Below are 11,489 nucleotides of genomic sequence, written 5' to 3'. Positions count from 1 at the left end.
GAAAGCTCATTTTCTTGGATACATTTCTACATATATTGGTGAATGAATATAAAATACTGCATCGGGGATTATTTTAAGGTTCAAATGTTTCAAATGCATCTTACAATATACGAAAATAACTCTCATCAGTCTGAAATTCACAATTTTGACGCCATTGTCGCTTTGTCACGTGACGAGTTTTTATTTCGATACTTTCAGATCGACCTTGACATTATTTGCTGAAATTGTAAACATTACTTTCGTTTTCTGAAATCTATTATTTGTGATAAACAACTTACGTCTGGTGGATTATAAGACTGATTTCAGTGTGAATCCGGTAGTTTTAAATAATATTTACTTTGAGTTTGTATTAACACTACAATTTGTTTACAAAACAAGCGAGAATAATCTAAAATACCGGGAAATGTCATTCTGAATTTGAAAACACTTGAGCACATGGTATGTTACTAAAAATAGAAATAACGTCATATGACCGTGAAATCTCGGGAGATTCGCATTTCAAGTAAGTCTGTCACATCGCTGTTTTTCTCGATATGTAAAAGCAGAATAGATAAATTTTAAATGTTTAAGATAGTATTTTGTGAAAGATTATATCAGTTAAATGTAAAAAATGTCAATCTTTCCGATCAAGTGGTTGATTTGGGACAATAACTGCATTTAAAAGCTGTTTTGGACCGGTATTTATTAACTGTCAACTTTTCGGGAATTTCTGGTTGACTTTCCTAATAGGGTTGGTCCATAACTATAAAGTCGCGCCAGTCAAAAATCATAAAAAGCGACATTTAAAGTTATGGTAGCCAGAACTAATAAATGTACAAAATTAACTCGAACAATGAACCAAACTACTTACTTGTTTAAACATGTATATATTGTTTTGTTTTGGGTGTATTTGATTTTTGTTTACCGAGAGTTTGTACAAAAACATTAAAAAAGCAAAACACTGTTAAATAGCACTATGTGTAACCTATTGTTTATCAAGCGATTAAGCATTATGATCGCTGTAAACACTGTAAACATCGTATGCTGTACATGTTCTTAGCCAGTTGACAAAGGATTAACAGTATTTTATTTAATGTAGATCTAATACGAATGTTGTAAATGTGACATGATTGATAGAATAATAGTTTTGTGACATGGATGGAGAATGGTTATCAGGCTCGTCGGATGATCTTATTTGGTTCGCCTTCGGCTCACCCGATACATACCTCCAACTTTCCAGATAACCATTTTCCACCATCATTACCAACATATTATTCTCTATATAATGGTTGATATATGTACCAAATAATGTCTATTCATGCTTCATTTATGCGTCGGAAATTTCGTTATGGGACGGACAACAACAACTCGAACCTTTCGACCTCTTAGTGGGATTCCATTAAAGTACATGTAGTCAGGGTGCAGGATCACGTGACTTTGTGGGGTTCCCCCTTTTAACTTTAAAAGGCGTTTTTTTGTTAGGATATTTGTGAAGCGCGCAAGAACCACGTGGCTTTAACGTCAATGTCATACTTCAAAAATCAGTACTTCAATATCAAAATATTAAGGGCTAGTCAAATTATTTTGGTACAAATATTGGCACAAATAATATAACTTCTTCAAAAATCACCACATGTGTGCATTCAGGCGTCACATTAAATAAATTGTACTGTTAATATGTATGTATTTTATAAGGATACTGTCTGCCTACAAACGTAGTATTTGAAAAATAAATTTGAAAATGACAATAATAAATAACATGAACGTAGAATATCCTTATCACAAATGAATACACAACATAATGCAGTAAGTAATGTATTTATTTTGAGCAACACTTTATTCATATGCCAACGTGTTGTGTAAATGTGCAAAAATATCATTCAATTGCATCAAAAGTTAAATAAGTTTTATCGCCCTCGCACTGCGCAAGGCACTGAAACACTCAATGAAAACTAGGTTTCTCATGTAAAGCATACATGGACAGCCCCCTCCAAACAAAAGTCAACAACAAACAAACAAACAACAACAAAAATTAACAACAGCAACAACAACAATAAAAACGACAACAAACAACAACACAAAACAACAGTAACAACATCAAGAGACACAATATTACAAAATAAAAAAATGAAACCACAAACACAACAACAGCCGAACAGAATTATAAAAAAACAACTACAAATAAGTACAAATGTGCTACAGTATTTGTGATGTTGTCTTTGCCAAAATAAATGCAACGAATAAATAATTATACATTTCTTCTATATTGCGCTGAAATACAAATACATCGTAACAAACGGACGTTTCCGGCTATTTACATTATTATTCAATAAACCGTTTGAAAGTAAAACAAAAAGAACACTAATAGAGCACGTATTGATGAATTTACCTTTTTGGTTATGTCCCTTATTGAAAATAAACATCACATTGTTGTAGCAAGATAGAAACGTGTAAATTTATTATTTATTTTGGAAAATGTCAAAAGTACTTCATATATTTATGTGGATAAAAAATGACTTAACAGTTACTGGGATTTCTTACTTGGTTTGCTACACAACGTGAGTATGAACATTTCTACAATAACGCCATAAAGCATTCTTTAAATATGAACAGCTTATTTAAGAAAACTGTTGATACATTATTGCATTTTGCCATAGTTTGATGTAGGTGTTTTTTGCTGTATTCGTACTTATACCTCGATGATGAGGTAACCTATATTATATTTAACAGTATTATTTATTACATCATAACAGCAGAAGTGTATATTATGTTGTGTTTTCTTCTATTTATATAGGCTACAGCGATTGTTTAAATTCACAGTTCATAAATTTTCCCAATATATGCGCATGCGTACTAGGTCTTTAGTAAGTCATGCGCACATACATCCCATGACTACCTATGACAAAGTAGATTTATTAAAAAAAAAACTGAAAACCTTAAAGGCTCTATAAAGGTGAGAAAATTAATTAATATGCATATAAACTGGTCTAATGTTTTTCCGTATTTCAGTTACTCTTGCATAAAAAATGCAAACGCAGCTTAGGTGCAACGTTGTCAAGACTTATGGAAGATATACCCGTTTCATAATTGGAAGAAATGTTTACAACTTTGCAACTAACGTGATGTGTAGCCTCAAAGCGGTTACCTATGCTAAAAATAGCCGAAAGAAAATTCAATTTTAATTCGAATTTAAACAACTTTTTACCAGCAGAAAGTAACTTATTAGATCACATCAAACGTTTTAACCATTTAGAAGAGACCTACTTTGTGAGTGATAACGGAAAACGTTGAAAATCAACGATATATTTTTGGTGACCTGTATGACTATCACTTTCACTTTCCGAGTAAACAGCGATGTAAATAAGCTGATTGTTTGTAAACACAATTGAGTTGGAGGACACTATATTTTGAGCTCAAAACAGGTTGTATTGCTTATTTTTGTATGGTGATGTCAAATAGCATATATATATTGTTTTTTGATAACCTTTGTAAATAAAATATGAAAAAAACATTTATGAACTACATCATTATACCCTACAACACGAAAAGCTGAAAGAGCTGTGTATTATATGATAACTTACGAAAGACGGACGATCTCGATTATATATATTCGAGAATCTAAATCAAGAGGGATAACCTACCGAAACCAATACATATATTCAATTCGTCAATAGTGTAATGTTCATAGGAATTCAGTTTCAGTAATGATTCCTTCTTAATAATTCAACAATTAAACTCTTTCTACAGAAAATATATCCTGTTAGTTGAATTTCGAGGTACAAACTGTGTAATGACGCCTGTTGTTCGAACGCATGCACTATTAAGATTGCGGCGCAGTGTATATCGGATACTCTAGCATATTAATCGGCCAACGATTTGACGCCATTAATCGGACTGTTTGTGTTCACGGGAATCGGTTCCACTGCCATTATTATTGGATGCAGTTTTGTTTCTGTCTGTGCGGTAATCTAGCCATCTGGCGCATTGATTGTTGCGATCAAAGGCGGGGAGGTCGCCGTGGTGTAATGGATGATGTGTCCGCCTAGGTTACGGGTTCAATCTCCAATCGGGCAGCGTTCTCTGGATCTTCCCCAAAGACACCAAGTACTGGTTCTAGGCCCAAGACACTGACTCTTGAGCGTTCTTATAAGCCTGAGGCTTTTGATGAAATCGAGCCAAAATAAATAGGTTTAAACTAAAGGCGGGATGGATGGGTTCTGTACGAAATGTTGTGAACTGGGTCAGTTTCGTTTCCCATTTCCAGGGCCGGTTTTCACGAACCCATTCCTAGACGTAAGAATAGAGAATAGACTTGACTCAATAACATAACGTCAAAATTTGCATTGTATATATACATGGTAAATTGGAGCTTAAAGTATAAGTGATTTTTACATAGAATTCTGTAAAAAAATTATGTTTAGAGCCATTCTAACTTTCAAGTAGTTTTAAGGCTTGATAGTTTTAAGACTATTCGTTGATATTCAGAATAAGTCTAACAATCGGTCGGTGAATACGGACCAAGAAATGTATTAACCAACAAGATTGAAAGATCTGACCCTGCTGACAAAAACAATATGACGACACTCAGGGACCACGATTGCCCTTAACCTTAACGTCAGTGTCGTCAGCTGCTACAATACATCTGAACATAATTAATTAAAAAAAAAACACACAATAAAAACAAATTTAGCGTTTGAATTCCTGGAAACGATTTAGTGTGTTTTAGTACCTGGGGTATATTTAAGTGTGTTTAAGAGATACGGTACACATTTAAAGGGGCCTTTTCACGTTTTGGTAAATTGACAAAATATTTGTTTTTGTTTCAGATCGCAAATTTTCGTTGTAGTTATGATAGTTGTGAGGAAATACTAATACTGAATATTTACCATTCTCTAAAATATCCATTATATGCATATTTTGACGATTTAAAAGCCTTAAAATTATAAAGCGTTGCAACGCGAAACGATTGAATAATTTGGAGAGTTCAGTTCTGTTGTTGTTATTATATTTTGTGATAATACGGGGATGGCTTTTAAAAAGTATTAAATACATCACTCATTGTATGTTCACGGATGGCCGAGTGGTCTAAGCGATAGAGGTCAGTGGTTCGAGCCCAGTTAAGGTTTACTTTTTTTTCTTATGTTTTTTTTTATTGGAACTTTTTAGATCCAATGTTTACTTTTATTAATATAAAGCATTTGATGACAAACTTCAATACATGCCAATATCTGTAAACAGGCACCTTTAATTAGTACCCGAGCCGACAATTACCAATCGAGCATCATACATTTTAGCAGCGTAGAGGTTTAAGATATAAAACTTCAACAAATAAAATACTCAATCACAATATTAAAATTGGCATATTTACAAGTTTAAATACATTTGAGTAGTATAGATATATAAAACCGATCAGCACAAACGGTTTGCTCATTTAAATTGAACTCTTTTGTTATAGCTTAGACGTTCATAATGCAATCACGATTTATATTCAGAAGCATTTTTCCATTGTGCTACTACAATACAGTATGTTTGGAAAAGGATTGTCTGCATCGGTGTCGTATTGCCCAATTTTGTCCTGTGGATATGCGATAGGACCGGTGCCAGCAGTGTTTTAAGGCGGGCTTATTATTAGTTTCTAGGACAGTTAATAAAAAAGTTTAATAATGATTTCGCAAAAATATTGAAAATGTTTTATCAAATCGTAAATGCATTTCGGCGTATGTAAATGTATACTAAGTTAATTGTAAACAACTTATTATTAGTTTGTTTTCTAAATAATTCTACCATGATGATCATGTTGATGTTTATTACCAAAAAAGAGAACTATGTTGTGTTAACAATGCAGATGGGAGACCCAAAACTGATAAAGTCATTTCGAAATATTGTTTCATTTGAATTGCACAAATATATTTTCCAAATAATGCAAACACTGAAATGTGTACGCACGCTCATAACTTTTCGGTTGGAAAAGTAAAGCCTTGACCTTTTGTGCACTCGTTGTTTCATGTCTTTGCACCAAATAGTCGTTTACCGACCGAAAATTAACAGTTTTTTTGTTTAAATATTAAACACAATTAAACACGGAAACATGTATGATTACAACGAAATTCGAGGAACATAAGCGTTTCTGAGAATAGGCAGCTATCTTAATACAGACAGCTGGCCGAAGTCTTCGAGACAAGAGCAGTACGAGATGGAACCTTAATTTCATAAAATATCTGTAAAAACTGGATTCAAGTTCTTTTTTTTGCGTTTTATGCAAACCTTGTTATTACATTTTTAATTAACCTCAGTTCTGTACAAAAGCTTCCAGGCCAAAAACATAAATTTGACCTAAACTCTGATCATTTGTCCCAATTTTATAAAACGAAACTTAAGTAAGCAAGAGTCTACACAAGTCACTTGTAATGGTCATAAGATAAATAGTACTAAACAAGTTAAGTACTTAGGCCTTCCAGTAGATTGTTTTTTATCAGGTGAAGCTATTGTACAAAACATTATCTCTAAGGTCAATGGTAAACTTAAATTTTTGTATAGACATAATAATTGTTTGGATTTTAACACACGTAAATTGTTATAATCTGCTCTTTTACAGTGTCACTTCGATTATTCATGATCATCCTAATACGAAGGTCTAAATAAAGGTCTAAAATCTAAACTCCAAATTGTCCAGAACAAGATAATCAGATTTATAAAAGGTTACTCTCCAAGACATTCTATTACTTGGCAGGAATATGTTCATCTGAATATGTTAAATGTTAGCTATAGAGTAAAACAGCTAAGGCTTAATCACATGCATAAAGTCTATTATAAAACATGTCCTTCATATCTTAGAGAAAACGTTGTTAATGGCTCAAGAGCATCCAAGCCATTTAATTTTATCTTACCTAGTGTCTATAATACTTCTTGTAAACAGACATTCCTATATATTGGACCAAGAGACTGGAACTCTCTCCCTGACAATATTAAAAGTGTAAAAAACATTACCAGGTTCAAACAATGAGTGAAAAAGCACCTTCTAGAACAACAAGTATCAGAAAGTAAATGTGACTTTTATTTTACTAAGACTATGTTGCAACAATCATCTGTGATAATCCATGTTAAATTGTGATATTGTGCATAATAAGATGAATGCATACTCTTAATAATCCCGTATTGTACCAAAATCTTAATTGTTAATTATTGATGTTTGTTTGTTCATATGGTTATGTATCACTTTCTCTTTTTCAATGTGTGTTTTATGGACCCCATTGGAAATAAGCTTCCAGCTTAATGGGTTAATTTATAGGTCCTCAGTATTCATGCTCATATAAATGTACTACTATTAACAAAAATCATATATTGTTAAAAGTATGCATACTGTAACAGCGTTTTATTTGTTGCTTTTAAATTGTGATTTTTAAAAAAGAAAAACAACCTAGTCTTAATTCCTTGATATCTGTGATATATTCTATGTTAGTCTGTGATAATTTCTATGTCTAATGTGTCATATATGTGTATGTGCTACTGACCTTAAATGTGAATAAATAAATAAATAAGTTTAAGTCCAATAATCCAATACTATAAAATTTAAAACTCCGACCTTAAAACTGCATATTGGACTCTTCTTACGCGGAATAAAATATATTGTTGATCGACAAGCATTATTGTTTGAGATATTTGGGTATAATTGTTGCGTATAAAATATATAGAAATTAAAACGATGGCAATAAGAATCGTCGCACTGTTTTTTCTTGTCGCGTGTACAGGTAAGTTAATAATATTTAATTATTTGATTATTGTGTATTGATATGTGTTATAGAACATTTACATGTTACGGAAAGCCTCGTGTTTAAAACATAGATGTTGAAATAAATCTGAACCTACTTTTACAACTCGAAAAATTATAGCACGTGTGTTATATAAGTCTGCAGATCTTACAAGACTTGCAAGCAAACAGGATATATCAGTGTAGTGGGTGTCGGCTGGGGGCACATGGTTAATCAAGTCCATGAAAGTATTTTTTTTTCATTGTATTATAGACGATGAGAAATGTACAATGACACAATGTAACGAATACAAATATATTTCTGCAATAATTAATGATTAATAATTAATGAAATACTTCATAATTACCAAAATATTTCAACAGTGGCAATAGTAATAGTATTACCACTGTTCAAATAAAAAACAAGCAGACACTAACACAAATTAACTAGCGCATGTAGGTTTTAATTGATAATTTAAGCGTAAGGCTAATAAATGTAAGCTAGCGTCACGAAAACATATTACACAACTGTTATCAACCGTGAACTGAAACTCATTTTCAGAAATGAAATTCACTACAAACGCTTTCTCAAATGCTTAAAGAGAAGGATCTAATGTTAAAAAGTAATACAATATTCTGAGCGACTGAAATAACACCGAACAGAAATTAAGAACATGTTTTTCCCGTACGCAATATTTACATTTGATAACAAAGGAACATTTTTTTAGCACAAACGCATACGTAACTAAACATGCCACATACATATCAAAATAAAATAATTTGGTTTAAACTTACTTGATATATCTAATCGCTCATATTAATTTTGACACATTCAAATAATCACGTTCAAACAAAACGTCTACAAATCATAGTTACGAGAGTTGCGGGTATGGACTTCCATATTGAGAGTACACAAGCCACGTGGAGTAAACAAATCGCCACATCAATGAAAGTCCATAGTTAAGAAACGAATACAGAAGTCATTGTCGGAATTACTGGAGATCTTCATTGGTCATTTTGCAGACTTTCACTCTTTTTAAATAAATGTTGCATACCGTAGGCACCGTTGTTTTACAAATTGAAATTAGCTATACCTATAATTAAATAGAAAAACCCCCATAAGAGTTGATGATGTTTTTTATTTCCTAAGCAAACTTGAGAATTGTTATTATATCACAATGGAAAATGGCGGTTGACCATCCTTGCATTGTGTACGATTTAGAATAAGGTTTGCGTTTCTTAGTTTTTGATTTTTATATACAAGGATTCATTATTCACTTCAGTATAGTGTGTTCCTTTTCCAAAAGTCTATTTACGCTGCAATTGTTTTGACTTGCGCTGGTGTCAATACTTTTCTTAGTTTATAATCGTAAATTCATTGCTGATTTGCAATATGCTTAAAAAAAAACCCATACTAAATAGACTTTATCCGATCACACATTTTTTTGCTTATCACATAATTGGTAAATGTCTCAGAACAGACAAGTAATATATCAAGTATTGCATTGACAATTCATCACATACATTATACAAGTCACCTACAAAATAATCAATTATATATCCACCAAATATTCCATTTAAAACAATCACACAGTAAAGAAATATGATATCATTTACTCATCAAACAACTATTTCATAAATACCAAATATATCCATTGTAAAACTTTGTATCGTTTTTCTTTAGGTCCAGTGTCATGTAGCGAGTCCTGTTACACAGGGTGGTATACTTATACTACCTGCACATACTATTGCTGCGAAAGCTCAACTTACGGCTACGACTATTGCTGCTACTCCAAAAGCAGCTACAACTACGATTACACTTACACGACCTCAACTAGCTTTGCTTATTGGATAATTGCCCCAATCGTCATAGGAGCGGTCGTGTTCATTGCTGGCTGCGGATTTATCATCAGGTGTTTTTGCATGACCGTTAACGGTAAGACGCACTATCAGGCTTGGTCGCACAGGCGTGTGGGAGCGACGTCGGTAGAAATAAGTGAGTATCAGACTTTAGAAATGAGTAAGTATCTGATATTTAAAACGACCACATTGGATTATTGATGATAATGTTCATGATATTGATGATGATGATGACATTGATGATATTAATGGTGATGGTGATGAAGTATGATGTATATTTGTTGCATTCTAGTGGTAATATTTAGATTGATGATGATGATGGCGTAGTTATTATGATGATACTTAGAGTGATGGTTGTGATTATGATGGTAGCGATAACGGGGATGGTAAAACGGTGGTGTTGGCGGTGATGATGATAATTAAGGTTTTAATCATTACCATGATGTTGGTAGTGAAGATTATGCAGTCTCTTCTTATGATTGTCATTGACGTCTCAAAGTTCAACCCTAGAAGTAAATGTTTTGCAGCCTCATCAGTTAACCAGCAGCAATCAACGATGAACTCTTACCCCCAGCAACTGAACCCGCAAGCTTACCCCATGTATCCGCAACCCTACTCCATGGGCCAACAACCTTACGGCATGGTTCCCCAGTACGGCTTTTCGATGCAGCCGGGTGGTTCGCAGCCGGCAGTTCCTCCTCCGTACTCCTCCGAGCAAGGGAAATAAGATGCAAGCAATCTTCCAAAAAACTAGAAATGGCGATATATCAAACGGACAGTTTAATAGAATTGAAGAAAATGTTATAATGATTTGATATTGAACGGAATTTATCCCATTTTCCCAAGTGTGTAATGATAAAATAAACCCCCGATACTTATCCAAGCTCTATTTAAAAATTGTCTTGCAAGGATAAAGTCATCACCCGCAGAACAATGACGTCATTTTGTGCTTCAAGATTTATTCTTTATCTTAAAAAAAAACCAGACTCAATGATGTATTCTGAACGGAATGTTGACATGTTATTTGATGTTGTTGTGTTGTATTACTTTTCTCTTTTCTTTTATTCCAAAATTTTAAAACTATATAATTTAAAGTTTTATCTAAATGTATTAACATTGAGTAATAAAGTCTTCTTTACCTTATGTAAAGTGTCGTTTTTGAAAGAACGCGTTACGATGATGTATAAAATTTTGTTTGCAATGACAAAAAAACAATATATTTGATGGTATCTTAGAATTTTCAAGTCCAGATGTGTCTTATCAAATTTCAAAAACTTAATTCTTACTATTGACGTCATCGTAAGGTATTCATTTTGCGTGAAACTTAATCTAACTTAATTGTATGCTATTTGATTTCAGTAATTCGTCTCATGACGTAATCGTTTTGTATTTGTATGAATAACTTTGCTACCGACATATCAGAAATGTACTTAAGTTCAATGACTTTACAAGTAAGGTCACTAAATGGTATATATGCTTTTAACATAATTATTTTATTAACTCAAATAAGTAAAACTTCACTTTTGATTTCATCAATGATCATTCGATGAATGCAATTAAACTACATGTAGTGTAATTATTACATGAAATCGTGGACTTTATTGACTTTGTCCAAACTATTGACGCTACAGTGTTTTAAATGGTTCATGATTCCTGATAATTTTTTTAGAGTAAAGTAAAATATTGATGATTTAATCTTATATTTCGACGTCATCAGGAGCGATCGGTTACTAAAGCGACAATTTTACGCTTATTTAATTACACAACTTAACAATTATATCCAAAAAGGGAAAGTAAAACACTTATTTTTGAAATATGGTCAGTTATCAACATTCAGTAATAGTTGATATTTAATAAAATTTCTGTTTTATTGTCAAAATCAAATCAGTTTTGCGTTTTCGTA

The 11,489-nt window shown here is 32.6% G+C and overlaps 1 protein-coding gene across 3 annotated transcripts; it reads left to right on the top strand.

The window, feature by feature from the left end:
- On the top strand, nt 1–10,727 carry LOC127860232 (uncharacterized). Of its 3 annotated transcripts, none has more exons than XM_052398163.1 (3): nt 1–502; nt 9,411–9,722; nt 10,114–10,727. In XM_052398163.1, the coding sequence occupies exons 1-3, from the start codon at nt 469–471 to the stop codon at nt 10,311–10,313; spliced, it is 546 nt and encodes a 181-aa protein (XP_052254123.1). In that variant the 5' UTR covers nt 1–468; the 3' UTR covers nt 10,314–10,727. The 3 variants fall into 3 exon arrangements, 2 of the variants coding, with proteins under 2 accessions (XP_052254123.1, XP_052254122.1); XR_008039644.1 differs by lacking the exon at nt 1–502 and adding an exon at nt 3,329–3,401; XM_052398162.1 differs by lacking the exon at nt 1–502 and adding an exon at nt 7,615–7,727.
- The last annotated feature ends 762 nt before the right edge of the window (nt 10,728–11,489 follow it).

This window comes from Dreissena polymorpha, chromosome 15, assembly GCF_020536995.1.
Source record: "Dreissena polymorpha isolate Duluth1 chromosome 15, UMN_Dpol_1.0, whole genome shotgun sequence".
In the NCBI taxonomy this organism is placed as follows: Eukaryota; Metazoa; Mollusca; class Bivalvia; order Myida; family Dreissenidae; genus Dreissena; species Dreissena polymorpha.
The sequence above is the reverse complement of the archived record's forward strand: the minus strand, read 5'-3'. Positions and strand labels throughout refer to the sequence as shown.